We start from the raw sequence: 19,609 nt of genomic DNA, 5'->3' as shown, positions 1-19,609 counted from the left end.
CAGCCTGGGAAAGTGTTCCCACTGTACCACCTGGCAATGTGCTTTGCTGCAGAGGATACCTACAGAAGAGCAGAGGGGGAAAGGACAGGGTTATTCCCACAGGTTGTGTGTGTTGTTCCCAAATGAATGAGACTCTAGCTCTTTTTCAAACCAGATATATGACCATTTGTCCAGAGCTGTGATTTGTATCCCTGCGTGGGTAGAATGGGAATGAACTTGAACGGGGTCAACTGGGCTTCAGTTGGTGTATCGCAGGCGTGTTTGTCTTGGCATGCTGGTGCTACAAACTTGACCTTTGCCCTGAGCTCGGTATGTGGTGAGCATTTTCTCTTCCGATACAATTGGCATAGGGCCTTCCGGAACTTGGACATCCTCTAACATGGTTTTGTGATGCTGGATGACTGCATTGTGCCACTACGGGTTTAACACCCTGTCCTCAGGTGAACTTTCTATATGCCGGAAGTGCAACAAGATGTTGACATTTTGTACATTTTGTTAATCAAGACTGTTTCTGCGTATGTTGTAAAAGTGTTTCTAGATTTTTGAACATGTGGAAGCTAAACATACAACAATATTGAATAAGCCAGACCAGGAAGAGTTGGTGTTTTTTTCTTTCTACAAACACAGAGCCAAACGAGTCCCATGAGTGTTTGGCTTCCTGCTAAGCCAGAGGGAACAAAAGACCATAGAGAACTCAGCAGTCAGCGTGGGACAGATATGTCTTTCTCTTTCTCTCCAACCCAACACTGTGGAAGCCCCATGCAGAACACGCTCTGTGCTGCAGAGCCAGCAGGCCCGGCGTCTGCAGCCAAATCTATTTCATCCAGCAGGCCTGTGCAGATGCAGCTGTCGGAGGGACAGATACTGTACAGCAGTTATAGGAAGAGGGGCGTCTATCCCAGAATGCAGTCTAGCCTCCAGCTCTGGAGCTGAGGCAGATGGAAGCAGCATCAATCAGGCTCGTCCCCCAGATATTGGGGAATGTTTTGAAAGCACAAATTAGCAGTAGGTCTGTGCATGGGACCAGTCAACCTGAGCTCCTGTGGGGCCAAGAAGTGTAGCAGACCTCCAAAGGCGGCAAACATATGCAACGAACATGCTCAAGCTCCCATTTCTTCTTTTGTGTCCAGCAATCATCTTTCTTCCCTCATATTCTCTGTGAATGTCTGCTAAAGTTCTTATTGCCGTGAAAACCGATGTTGCAGGTCTGTTCAAATATTCCCTCAATCACGCCTGTTGTTGGAAACCCTCATTGGTTTTCAGTCAAAGCAATCTGACATATGACACTCGGCTGCGTAGGCACGGTCTCAGTCAGCACTTTGTAATGGCTCTTCCTGCTGACCTGTCTTGTGGCATTTTACTAAGTTAATGATCAGAGCAACTAAAATAAACCGGGTGGTATTGGATAGCCCCTCTGCTCCCCATGTTTCCAAGCATTTTGATTCTGGCCACCGAACCGCAGCAACCACACTGCCTCGCCTCCATCCAGAGTCAGGCCAGTTTGGATTTCTTATAGCTTGAAACAAAATGCTGAGGTGAAAACAGACAGGTTGCCACCACCACTCCCCCCCTGGAGATGGGAAGGTAACTGCTTATTCCACACTTTTTGGCCTGTGATCGACCCGACTGCAGTAGTCATATGTTTTGATCATGTAATGTCTGAAAACCTCAATGAGGTCAAATTCACGAGAAATCTATTTTCATGCCAACAGTGTGTGTGTGTGTGTGTGTGTGTGTGTGGAGGGGGGGGGGGGGGGGTTGTACTAGCTATAAAATTAAGTGGAACTTCATCCCTTCATTTGTCCATGTTGCACTTTGGCTAATCCAAATAACAGCCTTCGCTAAGTAAGTTTCACTAGAAACTGTGCGCTCTCCAGTGTGCAATAGGCCCAGTTGCTGCACTAATATAAGCCCCTTCCCTAGGGGGAGAAGAAAAAGCTTTCTGAATCAACCCAGCCCCTCTGTAATTCATTTCACCCAGGCTCTGGCTGCTACTAACGGGATTCCTGGAAGGGCCGTCCAGACAGAGAAAACTTGATTTAATCCAGCCTCTGTGGCTGGTGCGATAAGCCCTCAGACACACCCAGATTTTCACAAGGGGAAATATTCTGCCAGGACCCACAATTATCCAAGTCATAATGAGTAGAGATTTTATCAAAAAAAGACTGGGAATTAATTGCTCACTGATGTTTGGCCTGATGCATCCACACATGAAGAACTTGTTTCAGGAGAAAGGAGCTTATCGGTAAAGCTCTGTAGATGTTCTTGCAACTTGATGTTTTTTATAGTATGGGACATATACGGGACTACTGGCACTACTGGTAACGCTTAATTAAATCATGCACAAGTCAGTAAAAATGTCATCATACTGTTTTTTTCTTCTTATATTTCAACTATTCTGGTTTTCATTCATTTTCATTTTTCCAAGAGTGAAATCTGTGTTTGTTGCCAGGACACATTTTTTACTTCATCCATTCAATAGAGTATGGCACAGAGATTTTATTTTCCTTTGAGATCTAACCAGAAATATTTAATCCAGGTTCTTAAAAGGAATAGTTCAACATTATGGGAAATATTCTTACAAGTGTTCTTGCTGAGGGTTAGATTAGAAGATGGATATGACTCTTATAGTACATCTGTGTAGTGAAGATTTAGTTTCACATTTGAAATAACATCTGTAATGCATTGATTCGACTTAGTTAGCCCAACTTTGTTGACTAGGAGGCCTAATTATGGTCTATTTGGTTTCATGCAACTCAGGTTTGAAGATTTTTCTTAGTTTCTCCTCTACTTTCACTGGTGTTATCCATAAACCACTTCATTTTTATAACCATGGGTTGCTTAAGACGTTTAGCTGCCTTTCAAGTAAAACTTCAGAGTTAAAAAGGACCGAACAATAGCAAAGTTTTGTGATGAGGCCATTTCTGACAGGTGATGGTTTGTCCACCAACTGCAGTGTCCGGATACCTTCATGATTGTTGACCACCGTCACAGACACTGAGCTACAGTGATGTGTGTGTATGTGACACTTATCTAAATCACAAAAAAGTTGGATTGGTCGCAAAACTTGCTTCACTCGTTATCACTGTTTGTAGGACTTCCAAAGTAATAAAATACAAAACCCTTTGGCAAACTATCACAAGACCATCATTGGTAATGGTTGGGCTGGATAAAGTGCAATTCAAAGTACATTGTGTGCATGAAACTTATGCTCTGCTGATATTATGTTCACGTAACTTGGAACTGATACACACATTTGCACATCTTGTTTTCCTGGCTCAGCATGAAAGGATGTTTGTGCTTCAGCTGTAAATTCTTTAGTGGTAAAAAGATCTGGGTTTAGCCATTTGTTCCTTACACTGACTCACTGTTTGAGCACGTTGAGCCTTTGGCATAGTAACACTATCAATTGAAGAATTGACAGAGATCTGTCATGCTATGTGTCTAAAGTATTTCCCCTATGATATTACCATTGGTTTGTTTCTGTAAACCCTCTCTGAATGGTCATGCCTCTGTTCATTTAAGATAAAACACAACACTCCATTCACAGATACAAAATTGCAACACTGGTGTCTTCTTTAACTTATGATCAATTACGTGGTGTCAAACCGCTCAAAGTGGTGAATTAGTTGGGGTTAAATCTTTTGGGCCATGACCTTGAATTCCCAGTTGACACCCATAGGAGATTAGCATAGTGCAAAGCAGCTGGTATTCCACCATTACAGCTTACTCATGTGCAGATTAAATATTTTTCATTTGTACAACAACATCAAATGGCTGTTAAAGTCTTGTTTGAGAATTTTTTGCCATATCACTAGTAATTATTCAAAGTTAAGCACTAGTGTGGTGCAGAAATCACTTTAAAATGACATATGATGATTTTTACACATCACACACTGACAAATCAATTGTGATTTCATGTATCAATTAGTTAGATGGTACCGGTATGTGGATTTTGTTATTTTTCAATATGGCCATGGTAACTAGCCGTTTATGCATGTGCTTGCATGCTAAGGTAACCGGCTGCTAGCTTTATCTTTTTTATTTACTCAGTAGAAATGTTAGTGATATAAATTTAATAGAAATATCTATCTCAGCAAGAAAGACAAATATGTTTATTTCTAGAAATTCTAATCAAATCAAACTACTCTTATAAAACAATAATCAGCATTGAAATTGCAAAGATGGTATGCAATTATCTTGCAAAACAAGCTGTGAGAAAAGCCAAGACTTAGCTGTAATTTAGGGAAAGACTTAAATGGTACAGAGGTTCATGTTAGGTTATTTTTAATTCCCAATGAACACAAACTTAACCACCAAGCCATCGAATAACTTTGTTGCTAGGGGGAACACACAACAACAACATAATGAAAATGGGGTCGGATGTATGTATTGGTGCATGCTTAGCATCAGACCTCAAGATTTTATTGGAAGAAACACGCAGGGATCTCGGCGGTGAAGAATGAATGGATGAGGGCGTTCTGCAGAAAGTCTTAGGTTTGAGATGTGTGACCACAGTGGGGGTTGACCACTGGTGGTAGACATGGTTTGGTAGACTGGCCAAGTAAGAAAGGATTAATTATTTCCCTGCCCGCAGAGACTTCTTTCACCTCCTATAATATACCATGGTCATTGAGACTGACCAGAATCTGAATCAAACTTTTCCCATCTTTGCATGTGAGCCCTTAAAGTTACATCAGACTTCAGAAAACAAGCCCATCCTGTCTCACATTATGAAGACATTGACCTACATTTCTTTATTAGTAATACATTCTTATCAAAAAATCTGAAATGAAAGCTGACTTTTTTGCTAAATCAAATTCTGAAGTGAACAAGTCATACTTGGAACAGGAATCACAGTCTGTGATAGTATCTGTATAATCTGGAATGTTTTCCTTCCTAGCTACATCTTAGAGATTCATAAAACTATTGGGCTTTGAATAGCAAAACATGAGCAAGTTTGACACTGTATGTCTTTGCTAATGTTCTTGAATAACACCGCCTGGGAATAGTTTCAACAGTCTGCACTCTCCTTCCTCATGTACAAGCTTTCGTCTGTGAAATGTGGAGTTTAATCTGTTGTAGAGCCTCCTGACAAATCATCTCTGTCCATTTCAAGGTGTTTCCCTGTTTAACAGCGTCTCACCAATATATTTGGGCTGCGTGATTTACTTGTTTCATCACAAACCTGAATCCAAATCCAACGTTTGGTTTCATTAAAAGCTTTGAAAATAGAGCCAATATACTTAGTTGAATCCAAAAACAGTTTGTACCCCAAAACACAATGCTCTGTAAAGTGTTCAGTTCTCCTTTTCTAAATACAAAAGTGCATGTCCAAAGTAGACTTATAATTCTTGTCTTCCTTCGTTACTCACAGTGTTTGCAGTGGTTGAGCAGCACAAAGTTTTCATTGTTTCAGCTGAGTGTTTTAGATTTCTGCTGTTCCCTCCAGTTAGACTGATGATCCACATATTCTAGGTCAAGTTAAGAAATGAACAATAGTCTTTCACACGTTCTCTGAGTGAGATGAATGTGTATAAACTTTGATTTACACTTGGTCTGATGGCGATTATTTCATTTCCAATTCACCAAGTAGCTTTCAAATTGCCCTAATTATGTTCAGCTCTTATGTAATAGGGGTTTTTGGCTGACGCTCCGTGTTGGAAGGAGGTAAATGGAAGAATTAAACATTTTGTTTGAATAAAAAGATGAATGACTTTATTTTCCGCACCAGGATAGAGAGACTCTTGTGCCAACTTGCTGATGGTTTGCCACTCGTCACTCTGAATGCCATGTCCAGTCCAACACACAAGATCCATGACGAGACAAAGTGATAAAGCTGGGAGCTACTGAGTTGTGTGGTGGGATCCAGACTGGGATGGTCACGCTGGACACCTCTGCCTGATGTCAGACTCTTGTTTTGACAAGTCTGTTCAAAACGAAATTGCTCCATCCAACCGCCAGACAAGCTTTTCATATCGGTCTCTTTTCTGCACAAGTTGACATAAGCTGACAATCCAAGCCATTAGACTCGGGTTCGGAGTTTGGTATTCTCAAACAAGTTAAAATGAAAAATAGGCTTTGCCAAGGTGGGCTTGTGCTGAGCTTGTAGGGCCTGTGAAAAACAATATATTATTACAATCCTCTTTGGCATTCCGAGCCCAGCTAAACTAGGTTATCTTTCTGAAATACATAAACTGACAAATATGCTTTATTTAAAATTTAAATTTATAGAGGCAGAGGGTAAGGAAGCACCTCAGAGACTTACACTGTAACTGGGAGTGAATGAGTCAGCTGTGGCCCATACGTTACTGTGCGTTGCTTCACAAAAACACTGTTGTGGTTTGGTCATGCTGAGTGTGGGCTACGCAAATGGTTTAAGATGTATACAGTTCCAGAGGATCTGGGTCACTGCATGTATGTGAGTTAGTGAGTCTGATGTTTAGTGTGAACTGGATCATCAGAATTTCCCTGTCTATCTAAGAGGCTTCTTTATCTCAATGGGTAACCTACCGAAACAACACACTCACTACCGGGATGATGGGATGTGATGTTTTCCAAGTATCCGCTATGGGGTTTCCTGGCACTTAAAAAAAAGCCACCTAACCAAATTTCCAAATGTAACACCCCCCACACACACTTTTCAACATCAAAGTGTACCTAGTGTTTTGCTTGGCGGTGCAATTCATTGGGTTCTATTAACAACATGGTTTATGTACAGCATCAGCGGAAGCTGAGAGATCAGAGGGTTTGCAGCCTTTTTTGACTGTCCTCCAGTTCTCGGTCCTGGCGTGTGTTTTCACAGTGCTCCACAATGTGCTGTTTGCGCTCCAACACTGCCTCCTCTCCAACTCATCTGGGCCAAGAGGCTCGGCTGAAACTGCCATCCGTGCTGCCTGTCATCTCCTCAAGAGAGCAAATATTCACATAAAATGCTGCGATTAGTTCAGATACGAAAAGCTATGCAGCATCTCAGAGCCAAGTTATATTTTTGCGAAAGAATTGCCATCACTTTGATTTTGTAACTTCCACGAATGTGATGAGCTTTTGAGGTTTAGCTCTAATTGCTTTCCGAACATTGGAAATGAAGAATAATGAGTGAAAGTGGACCACGCCAATGGCTTTGTGTCTTAGTTGGAGGCCTCCTTTGCTATCAAATATGAACCGATGCTTTGATCAAGTATTTGGACTGAGATTTATCAGCTCATGATATTTTTTTTTCTTTGAATGTAATTATTGAACACATTTTCTGAACTGGAAAAAAGACATGTCATGTACTAAACCCAGTCGAGCCTCACACTGCAACTGAATCTCCCTCATGTAATCAAAGTGTTTACATAACAAAACATAATTAGGTCTGTAATTTCAACATTGTAGGTTTTTTTGGGGCCAATAAGATTGATTTTTTTTTGATTATTTGCATTATTTCCAAAAGCAAGATCTGCAGATTGATACCTATGTCAAGGCTATGAAGCTAAAACCAGGCAGCAATTAGCTTAGCTTAGCATGATACATGTAGGATGTTTGTATACAGATTAGAGAGGACAAGTGTCAACTACTGAGATTTAGGGCTGAAAGCTGTAATTTTGAACTTTGCGCCAAAGAGCTGAGGACAACAAAGTGTGATGATCATACTGCAACAATAAGGACTGTTCAACTTTTAAGTGTTGAAGCTTTTCAATTACAAAAGTGCGGCTCGGGCAGCAATTTTTCGTGTGAACTCGTGCAAGCCTGATGATTGCCAAAATTAGAGGCAAGGATTGCATAAAATATGAAGCAGATAGCCCAGCCAACCTGACCAAACCTGCCCCGAACCAGACAGGCATTCGGTCTGCCTGAGGAATGGGAAAGTGTAAAAAATCCATTAGATACCTGACTCAACGGGCCAGAGTCAAATATCCTCACCCTAGTCTTTACCATATGCTAAATCACCACATGTCTTATCATCCCTGTCAGTGATTAAAATTGTATTGCTCTAATTCAATACCCAAAACATTTTTTTCCGTCTGTCTTTTCAAACCATGTTCCCTGTAATCTTGGTAGAGGTCTTCAAAATTGTTTTCAAGTCACCCAGAACAAGGCAGGGGAACGGTTCCTCCTTGGATCGCAGGGGCCTTGAAGTTCCCTAATTATGACATTAAATGTGCGGTGCGAGTTGCGCTTGCCCTCACCACCCCCCTGATCTGCAGGCCGAGAGGGCAGCGCTGAGCTAATGCTTGGCGGAAGTCACTTTGCCATTGAAAGTGAGAGAGAGACAGAAATAGCAACATCTGGCCAAGCCAAGGAAGCAGGACGGGATGCTTGCAGGCCAGGTGTCCCCCTTCAGCATTGGAAAAAACCTGGTCATAATTTGGAGTGGACGTTGTAGCTAGGTCGCCGCCTGTCTGTCCGTTCCACCTTGACACAAGCACCTCTCATTTCCCTGTGACACATGTTATCCCACGGCCTCGCCCTTTACAATCAGGATCTGGAACAGCAGCTGTTAGCTATAGGTGCTGCATGTAAAATGACGCAAGAAACCATTATCAAACATTTGTCTCCCTTTTACCCCTTTCATTTAGTGTCCCATTTTCAGTGGCAGCAGGAATGTAGCTTGTACTCTGTGAGGAGAAGAGACATGCATAGGCCTCTGCTACATCTAGCAAAGCTGGGACAGGGTGTGTGTGTGTCTGTGAGTGTGTTTGTGCGTGTGTACATGTATGCATTTGTGGAAGTGTTACGTGTTTATTGGCCTGATAACCGTTGTGTATCTTCAGGGGCTGATTCAGTATATAAAAACAGTGTGTGGCTAAAATCAACAGACAATAAATGTTAATGCATGGTTCATATCCTCATTTGGTTTTTGATTACAACCTCAATTACATCACAGGGCCACAGGTGTGCTTTGTGGATGTTCTTCTGATCTACCCGACATTGTTCGTCTTTGTCTTGCTCTGTTGACTGTCTGTCAGGGCAGATCAGTGGGATCCAGATGTTTTTCGTGAGGCTGAATCCCAGCACTCGCTGAGGTTTCCTAGACGCCCAAAGCCCATCTGCCTTTCTGTCTGATAGGCACGCACTACCCCCTAGGTCGCTCACATGAGCTATGCTTCCAGGTCGTGCAGCACAGGCTCAGTAATTGACCCAAATCAAACGCTCACTGGTTAAAAAATGCGCCCTTTGCAGCTCTGGCCTTGCTTTGTTCTTCGACCCTAGTTTGAATACTTCCTCCAACCCAGGGCGACCCTCAAGATGTTGCTTCCTGGTTGGCCGCTGTCAGACAGAGCAGGGAGTTCATAATCTAGTTAAGCAGACACAATGGGTGATGGAGAGGTTTTGTAGTCGCGATGGAAAGATCTAATGTGTTAAATCACAGAGTTTTCTCCGAGGCAAACAGACCAGCCACACACAGACATGCACACGTGTGTGCACACACTCACACTCACACACAAGGTGGAACCTTTGAGTCTGGCTCCCTATTGTTGCCTGATTTCTGTTAATCAGTGAAGAGAAATTGTCTCTTACGAAATGTCTTTAATGTTGAACCTAATCTCTCATTAATTAGTCAGGGTCAAGGCTCTCTGACTTACAGCAGATGTTGGTTGAAAAACCCTGTGTGCTTGAAGATTTATATCGTGTTATTAATTTAATTAAAACTCTAAATTGTTGTGTCTTATCTATTAAATCAATTAAGCAAAGCTATGACCTAAGAGTGCATGTTTGTCTCTCAGGGACATTAATTTCTGTTGCACACAATCACCATGCTTAAATGGATTTCATGGTGATGACCATACGTAGCTGATGGGAGTGTGTATATGTGCAGGACATCAGCCATTGTCTGAGGTCATATGTATATGGTCCTGTGTTGATGTGATTGACAGGACCCAAGTGAGACGGGGACCCCCTGACACCTCCCCTCAGCAGACAGGGACCTCCCGCACTGTAAAACGTTATCCATCATCCTCCGGGCCCATCACCTCCAACGCTCTACCTAACGGTAATGGGCACGGCAGTGAGCCCAGAAACTGGCACGGACACAGACATGGGCAAAACAACATGCACTCCTTTAACGCTCAAAAGGCCACAGGGGACAGTCAACTAAATGGACAGTTCAACAACGCGCTGCAACCAGCAGGTAAGGAGAGAAAAATAAACACTATCTACTCTCACTTTACATTCATACTTAACATTTCCACTCTCAAAACAAACATAAGCCACCTTTCGCTCAATTCACAGAAGCTAACACATCCGGTGGTGTCAATGCTAAAAGCAACTTGAGCCACAAAAAAGTTGGCTGCATCCCAGCAATTCCCGTCTCCCTCTGTCCAATCATACCACCCCCTCTGTGGTCGTCATCACACTGAACAGATGGATGTTTCATTTTGAGGCTGCATGCAGTGTGTTGGTGTGTGTGTTTGTGTGCGTGGGTGTGTGTGTGTGTGTTGCACTTTTAGGAACTTTTCCAGCATATACCCCGTCAGGACTTAGAGGTCAAGGGTAGAGTTAGGGGTAAGATGTGAATTGTGGTTTGGTTAAGGTTAGCATTAGGTCTAAAGTGGTCATTGTTAAGGGGGTTTAGTAAGTCTGTCCACAATGAATGGAAGTCAATGCAAAGTATGGATTATGGATTTGGATAAAAGCGTCAGCTAAATGAAATGTAATAATTATGAATAGCTGTTCAAACATGCGTGTGTGTGTGTGTGTGTGTGTGTGTGCGTGTGTGGGTGAGTGTGTGTGTATGTGCCTGTGTGTATTAGGGAGAGATCAGGTATTACACATGTAATGGGGACCTAAACTATTGACACAGTCACGTTGTGGGAACTTGTCCTCTTTATGGAAAAAAAGGAATTAAATCATTACATTTTAAAGCATGTTTTAAGGTTAGGTTATAGTTATGGTTAGATCAGGTGTCCAAGAAATCAATGTAAATCAATGTGTGTAGCTGCTGGAGAAGACTGTGATTAGTGTTTGTTCCTGCAGGCACTATGATATCTTTAGAAATCTGCACTGTCACCTCGCCGACATGACAGGCACTGAACACTGGCGCCTCGACCGACAACAAAAAAAGAAAAGATCTCGTCTTTCCTAATTTTTTATTCCCCTTTCACTACCTCATCTTCCTCTGATCCACTATCCAGCGTACACAGCTGCCTGCTGCTCATGCTTCCCTTGTTTTTAAGCCGTCTACCAGGGCAACGGCTGTTGAACAGCTTCCCACCATTACACAATGTTCACTTGCACTCACACTTTCTATGTCTCCTCCACACATACACATATCCAAAACACCTTCTCCCAGAGATAAAGTGCTTGGAGGCTCGCCCGATACCTAATAGTATTCACTCTGCCATTTGTTGGCCTGTGGCACGTCCACATCACTCATTCAGCTGCAGCGTGCCACTAGCCAGTCGTCAGCACACACCCTCACACACTTAAAAACCGTTTGCCCAAGCAGGGATTGTGTCACAGTGAGGCTGAGGGAGAAAGGATGCAGCTCGTCTCCAGCCTGTCTCTGCTGCTGCTTCTTCTCAAGCAGGTGTGTGTGTGTCTTCCAGGGGCCAACCTCACCTCCAACCTGGACCGCATCAAAATCGTCTTCACGCCCATGCTGTGCCGCAGGGTGTGCAGTGGTGGGCGCTGCTACAACAGTTGTGAGAAGGGAGACATCACCACAGTGTACAGTGAGACCTCGCAGCAGCAGCAACAGCAACAGCAGCAGCAGGCAAAGAACCAGGGCTTCAGACTTTGTGAGTGTCGACTCCAGGCCCGCTGATCTTTCCCGCCTGCTCCCTCTTCTCTGTTCCTTTCTCTCACTGTCTCTCTTGCTAACGTTTCCAATTCTCACAAACCTTCCTTGTGTCTCCATCCCCTTTTTTATGGGCTGATCTTTACAAAATGGGTTCCCAGTGGCATGTCGTACTGTTCTGAATACCAAGCTCATAGAAGGCAGAGTGGAGGAGATTAAAACTGAGAGCCATGCTGAAAACTTTCACTGTCAATAAGAAAGAGAGACATGGAAAGTAGGAGAGACGGCGGTAGGGCAGATTAAAAGCGGCCGTGTAAAAAGGGGACTAATCTCCCCTCGCGCACACACACGTGGTGGTCCAACGCTCACAACACTTAGCCCCATCTCTTTGCGGTTTACGCCTCACGGCTGGCCCCGCTGTTAACCATTAAATGGGCTCCCTGGGCGCGAAGGAGCGTATGAAAGAGGAGAGGCAGAGGCAGAGGGGAGAGAAAGAGTAGCAGCATGAGCAGGATTTTATAGGGATTATATTAAACCTGCCATTTATCCAGGGGGCTTTGCTTCGAAATCATGCAGGAGTGTCCGTGGGAAGGAAGGGTGTGGCCAATGCCAAGGAGAGGGTCGTACCCCTGCATGTTTCGTAGTTTGCTCAGCAGCTATGAAGGATCAACTAAGACACAGACTAACTACTTCTCGTGGATTAGAGGTGAAGGGTACACATACCACACACACATACATACAAGCCCCTTGAACATGCACCCGTCCTTCACCTCAGTGTACAAGGCTCGTTGGGGAGGACCCTGCTGACTTATGAATATATAAACAGGTTGATATTGCAGATTTATGTGTCCATTAATGGGGTTTTGGAACGTGGTGTGGATATTCCAAACACTTCAGCATCCTGGCAGAGGCCGCCCACACGATTACATTCCTGGCACCCCCTGCTTCTTCCCCCGGCAGCAGTTTGTTTTTACGTCCCATTTTTTATCATCTACCAATCTCCCTTCATTATGTAAAGGCACGTGTTAAAGAGCGTGTTAAAAAAGAGATTGCTTTTCATTTAGTCGAGCATCCTGTTATTTCTCGGGTGTGCGTGTTAGTAGAAGAATGTCAAGTGGACAACAAACAGTTATCTCATGCTGTTGTTATGTTCTTTCGACGGTGCTGTAAAATCAGGCTGGGTACTTATAACAGGTTCCCTGGGTACAGCACTTATTAAAAGCCTGATATTAAATTGAGTTGAAGTGTGTTTATTGAGGGAGAAGGGAGTGTGTTTATTTGGTTGTTAGTGGTTGTTAATAAGACGGATAGGCAGACAGGGAGCGTGGGGTACAGCGTTGATTGTTTTCTAAGAATAGTTCCTGCCCCATGCAGGGTTGGGACTGGCCTGAGAAAGACCAGGGCTGCATCTGATAATTCAGCTAATCAGAAGAGGCCCTCCTGTATGTCTGGACACAACACTGGACCCTTTTAGTTAGTTTCTGTCTCTCCAATCCTTGTTTTCCACCCACTATCTGTTCTTCCTCTATTCTTATTCCTGTGTCTCATCCTTCTCCGGTCACACTGTTGCTAATGCTGTGCGACAGGGAGCTAATTCCCTCCATGCCACTGAGACTGTCCAGTGTCTGTCTGTTCCCTGTTTGCACCCTGTTAGTGTGTTTCTGTCTCTCAATGAGTCAGAGAGGATGCAGCTGAACAGTTCACTTTCCATCACTTGTGTCCTCTTTCATTCCATTGGATTTGGGTCGTTCGTATCTCCAACTACCTTTTTAAACCTTCCTCAGATTGGAAGACTCATGTCTTCACTTTTTACATCCTTTTTGAGCCAGAATGGTTCTTTTCTTATCCGTCACGGTTTCATAGTCTTTGATGTTTTGAGTTAGGAGAAGTCAGGTCAGAGTGAATCTGTAGATGGGAGCAGGCTCAGGTATGTAAGGTCCTGAGCTGGCACCCATCCCTTATACCAAAAGATAAGGCCGGAGGAGAAGACTGTGAAAGCAGCGCTGTCAAACACCATCTGGCCAGTGCCGACCTTCCCTCTTTTTCTCCCCATGGTAAATTGCAACCTATAAATCAAAGTGTGGACAGAGCACATTTTGGTATTCAATTTGCTTACATCATTAAGAGCACGTTTCCCTGCTTTTAAATTTTGTACAGCATTCGATAGTTTGGGAATTGTATTTTATTTTCCTACAGCAAGCCAAGCAAGTGTTTCCTATAGATATGCATGGACTTGTTATTTTCTTCAAATTGTAACAGGATGAATCCTCACTCATCACCCCACACAGGAGCATGTAATTACCTTGTGAGGCAAAACTTGCCAATGAAGGAGGTGCGGCACGAGAGGCAGTGTTACAGCTCTGCCCTCGGGACAAATTGAAACTCTGTAAACGTCATTTGGTAAATGGAGCCTGCCGTTGCTAAAGCAGAGACCATGATGACCATTTCTGTTTGCAAACTATAACTGTTTGCAAACAAACCTCGCCCACAAGAGGCCTCGGCACATGCCCTTCCTGTTAGGACTACTCCTTCTGTTTCTTATTACTGCATCCTCGTGAATGAGGTTGCATAAATCGATCTAATTAAATGTGGCGTGCTGTTTTCTCTGACGAATTTCGAGCTTGTAATAACCTCTTTATCTTATTCTCTTTTCCAACGATTCCACTCATTCTCCCATTCTATGCAGTCTTCTGTCAGATCCCCTGTCATAATGGAGGCCGATGCATCGGCAGGGACCAGTGCTGGTGTCCTTCCAACTCGACGGGGAAGTTCTGTCACCTGCCATTGCCGGCTCCTGCCAGAACAAAGCCTCACAAAGATGGCAGCCACCAGGGACCGAAGTCTCCTTCCCACTCCATGTACACGCTGCCTCTGTCCAATCAGCAAGGTAATCAATTAACGCTGCGACCAATCAAGCTCACCAAGTTGACAGTCTGCATGTCAACTTCAGCTGCATTACCCTCAACAGTTCTGACGGTGCAACACACACCGTCAGAACTGTCAGAGCTGTCTGAACACAACTTGCTATTAGTCAGTTGAACTCAACACAAAAGATTTACTCTGTGATTTTGCCTCAAAATGTCCCTCTTTTAAATCCTAGATTATTAAGACCTTTACTTTTTTTCAATTGTTCAATTTTTTTAAATAAGCAATTGCAAATTTGATTAACAAATCTGTTCGCAATGTATCACTCTGCCTTTGTGGGCCAGCAGTGGAGGTAAAACTCTATTTTGAGCAGAGCGGGTAATAGATGAGTCAGTGGAAGTCCTCATATTGTTCGCACAATGCTGCTTTCATCAAATATGAGTGAAAATAAGAAACAGAGCAAGGAACCATCATGAAGCGATAAGAAGGAATATAAAAAAGAACGATTTGCTCACTTTCCTTCTCTTCTGGTATTCTTTATTTTCCTCCTTATATCTCTCAGAGTCTCACTCTGTCAAACAGTAAGTAGAAGCAGAAGCTCCGTCTTAAATTATTTAAATTCCATTCAGAGATCTCTCATTCAGTTCAAATAAAATGACTTGAATAATAAGAATTTGACGACATGAGCCTTATGTCTGCATTGTCACCTCGCCAAAAAGAAAATTAGCCCTCTCCTCTGCCTGCTCTAATACACGCACAGGCAGTTTCATGTTCAGGACTCTTGATAAGGTTTATTTCTTCTCCTTGGACTCACCCTGACGTTTGTCTGTGAGTGTATGATTCATGACAGTGGGTCAGGATTCTGGGAAAAAACCCTGGCACTCCCTGAAGATGGATGTTTCCCCTCCGTCAGAAGGACAAAAGAACTCATTCTCTTCACTGCAAGAACCTCTCAGCTCCTCAAAAAATCTGTTTTTGGTCTTTACGATGATTTGATTTAAACCAGAGGATCCAAAACTCTTTGTGTTGTTGTTGTTTTGTAGCATTTTATGGTGTATTCACTGCCGGGAATCTCCCCCCATGAAGCTCTCATAACTTGGAGATGAAGCAATCGAGTGCGTGCTAAATAAGTTTGTGCAGCATGTCAGCTGATAACTTGCAAACATGTGTACACAGCTTTTATCCCTAACATTTCAAGGTGGAAACTATAAACTATCCACTATATTGTGTAAACTGTGTGTCCCTCCTTGACAGTGTCTCTCCACCCATCCCTGGTGAACGTCCATATACAGCACCCTCCAGAGGCCGAGGTCCAAGTCCACCAAGTCGCTCGGGTACAGCTGGGGCATAGGCCGCCCACCACAGAGGGTGCTCATTCTGTCCAGCAACGCTCCCAGCCCGGGAACGGACACGACATCACCAATGAGCACAGCAGCAGGCACGCACACACCAATGGGAACGGAAATGGACATGACCACGCCAGACCACACAACCATCAGAACGGCATTGTGGGAAGATGCTTTCAGGAAACAGTCGACGGACAGGTATCGTGTTAAGTCATTAAAGCCAACTATGCACCCTGTCATCACTAGCTGTGCTTCACCACCTGGTAGGTTCGTTGAACACAGGGGGAGAAAGTGTTGTTTAGCCACAGCTATCATTATGTTTCTGTCTCAAACAGGAAGTGGGCCTGTGGAAGTGATTTATGTAGTGTCCAGGATTTATGAGCTTTGACCACACTGGTCATCTCGTGTTCCACCAGTTTGCTAACAGAGGCATGTTATGAGTTAGAACCCGTTCAGAGGACAAAGGTTAAAAAATGAAAACCAGCCCATGTGGTCCTTCTCTTTGTGGCTCAAACAGAGAGACCTTCATGGTCCATATGGGACCATGTATGACATGTAGGCTACTGCAGATATATTATATGAGATTATAATGTATAGTTTGTCATAGCATACATGAAGGGGTAAAAGAAGCAAGATACATTTATTTATCCCAAACACTAGGGCATAGCACATCTGGCTCACTAACAAACTACCTGCAAGCACCTTCCCCGTTGTCTCACTGAGCCGAGAGGGCAAACACAGATGAAACTAATATGGTAGCCAGAAGATAGCGTGGAAGTCACAGAAAAATCGACTTGTAGCTGTTGACAGGCAGTGAAAGGTCATACTTTTTTGGGGTCGTAGCTTTGACTCTTGGTTGCTTCTTTAATTTCAGATTTGATTCTGTTTTGCCAAAAATCCAGTAAGTAAAGCCTGATAGGAATCTCTCGTCATAATTATCCAAAAGCCTTAATGATGCATGCCAGGAGCTTCATAGTTCTGCCTGAGGCTAAGTGTTTATGTTCTCCTCCATGTAACCAGTCTCAGATGTGTGTGGTTCAGTCTGTCCTCGCAAATAGGTTTACACGCACACTGAGCCACAAACACACTTACAAAATTAAATTCCTACGTATACAGACACACACACACAATTGCGCACAACCAAGCATGCAAAAACATGCAACATTCTTTCTCAAAACTTGTTTTTTAGATTTAACACAGATGTCCATTGTTGTTGTAGTGTGGCAAGCCGCTGCCAGGCCTAACCAAACAGGATGATTGCTGTGGAAGTGTCGGTGCCTCTTGGGGTCTCAACAAGTGCCAGAAGTGTCCAACCAAACCAGGTAAGCCCGACTGACTTAAGCCATCAGATCTGAACAATTATTTATTCCTACTTTATCCAATAAATCCACTCTTTTCCTAATCGGGTATTATTTTCTGTTGCGCTCTCGGTCTGTTGATCTCTCTGTGTCTTTATATCGTTCAAAACAGCCAGACGGGCTGAGCTCTGCTTTCATTATGGTGTACAATATTGTGTTTGTCAGTGATGCTTGTTCTATTCCCAAACAGCAGATCTACATTTGTTGGATGTTTTAAGCATTCATCACAGGCGGAAACAATACAGGCGCCTGCTGCTGATGATTAGCACACAGGAGCCATCATTAGAGCCCTGATCTACTTTCAGGAGCCTGCATGACTTACCCGCGAAACCAGTAGTAAAAATTAAGCAGTTTGCGCTTCTATAAAACCAAAACCAAAGAGTGAATGAAAACACATTTAGCATGAAGATGACAATCTGGCACGAGTGCCACCCACCCTCTGGGCAGAATGAGCCAGCCTAGCCTTAAAAGAGTGAGGAAATGAGCAGCCCAACCAAAGCTGCGGTAGGTTTGAGAAACAGCAGCAGGGCGGTTATATGCTGGCTGGCAGGGTGGTAGCTGACACCCTTTGCTGTGGATATAGTCTAGCTCAGCCTGACAGCTCTTGAAGGGCATGGTTATGTTCTCATAGTCCTCAGGGGAGGCACACAGGGACACTTTACTTTAAGTTGTTTCCCAGCACTCACATTCATATTGCGACCATTGCCACGCAGATGTCACACTTGCTGTCAGAGTGCGTGTGCCTCGTTTAAGTTCTGACTGGACCTTAATTAGAAGCAGACATAATCCCTCTGTGTCTCCCTCATCTATCACAGATACCGATCCAGCCTTTTCTCTCCCAGTCTCTATCTCCCTCAGCATGCCTGATTCCCGCTCTTCCTAAGTCCCCGGCACGATGTCTTTTGGCCCCCAGATGTTTTCCTCTGCTCCCTTCTTTGAAGGAGAAACAGAGCGAATACCCCGCTCACTCATTTTTATGGTTGTTTTGGGGGTGGGGGCTGCATACTGTAGGCCTGGGTCCTAGGTCACACGCAGACAGGGAAGAAAGGATCGAGAATGAAAGAGAGGAAAAATGTAGTCAAAATGAAGTCATATACTATGACCAAGAAGTCTTGGATAGACTTTTATAAGATAAATGCTTTGAATTCCTCCAAGTGTTATTGTTCTCAGTTTAGACTCTTGGCCGGATCTTTCAGTGGCTTTTCTCCCTGACTGGTCTACACGTGTGCTTCTCATGTGTTTCACAGGAATTATGCGCAACCTGGAGACAAATCAAAGCTGTTCTTTTAATTTATTTCACAGAGTATGGGATAGCCATCAGCTCGCAGTGTCAAGGAAAGTCATATAGCTTTAGGAGTCTCCTGTGTCTCCTGTTGAGTGCGTGATAATGATGTCATGAAAGCCCTCTTTGTTTTTGGGGGTGTAACGCTACCTTTGGTCACTTAAGAGCCGCTCAGGAATTGCACTGTTGACTGAGAGCAAACATGACTACATTTTTTTTAATTACATTTAGAGAGGATGCCAATGTAACCATAGTTTAATGTTGTTCTGTTGCAGACAGGATTCTTAGTAAGTCATTGCTTCCTGGAATGACTTCAAATATCTACATCATAATTTATTATTTTAAATGGACAAGGACTTAATGTTGCTGATGTCAATAAGAAAGTATAGTATGTGTGTTTAGTGTGTGCATATGTGTCTGTATTTGAAAAAGAGGTCTGACGTTATGAGGGCTCGAAAATACCAGTGCGTCCCATTTCAGTGGGAGCTGAAGCCTTAAGGAGCCAGTGCTTTTAAATACTACATGCTGAGGATTCTTGGCTCGTAATAAGATCCAGATCAACCAGAACAGGCTGCAACGCAGACCCTCTGGTTCTTATGATGAGGAGAAAAAAATGTGCCCTGTGCATTGTTCGAATATCTAAGTAGTTTGATGTAAGATTCTGGTGGAGACTGATGTAGGACTCGTCAGAACTGTCTTCATGTGTCAAGGCTAACCAGTAATATAGGAAGTGTGTGTGTGTGTGTGTGTGTGTGTGTGTGTGTGTGTGTGTGTGTGTGTGTATGTGTGTGTGTGTGTGTGTGTGTGAGGCATTATTTATATTTTGGGCCTGGGGTGTGTCTCATGCATGCTCCTATAGTGAGTCGGGGTCTCGTCTATTATCTCCACTTTCTACACATGGTTCAGAGCAAATTAGACAGTGAAAATGATTTTTCAATCTCTCGAATACGTCACAAACATACATTTTTGCATCACTTCCTGTCACTGTTTCAAAGTAAAATCTCTCTAGTGTTTCTGTCCAAATCCATTCAATTGT

The 19,609-nt window shown here is 43.5% G+C and overlaps 1 protein-coding gene across 1 annotated transcript in view; it reads left to right on the top strand.

The window, feature by feature from the left end:
* LOC133962061 (latent-transforming growth factor beta-binding protein 2-like) overlaps positions 1 to 19,609 on the top strand; it is an 83,727-nt gene that overhangs the window by 21,599 nt on the left and 42,519 nt on the right. The window contains exons 4-8 of the mRNA XM_062397498.1: positions 9,861 to 10,114; positions 11,532 to 11,723; positions 14,409 to 14,609; positions 15,842 to 16,131; positions 17,153 to 17,255. Coding sequence (XP_062253482.1) covers positions 9,861 to 10,114; positions 11,532 to 11,723; positions 14,409 to 14,609; positions 15,842 to 16,131; positions 17,153 to 17,255 — 1,040 coding nt within the window. The remainder of the gene's footprint in view (positions 1 to 9,860; positions 10,115 to 11,531; positions 11,724 to 14,408; positions 14,610 to 15,841; positions 16,132 to 17,152; positions 17,256 to 19,609) is intronic.

The sequence above is a fragment of the Platichthys flesus genome, chromosome 10 (genome assembly GCF_949316205.1).
Source record: "Platichthys flesus chromosome 10, fPlaFle2.1, whole genome shotgun sequence".
NCBI classification, from domain to species: Eukaryota; Metazoa; Chordata; class Actinopteri; order Pleuronectiformes; family Pleuronectidae; genus Platichthys; species Platichthys flesus.
The sequence above is the reverse complement of the archived record's forward strand: the minus strand, read 5'-3'. Positions and strand labels throughout refer to the sequence as shown.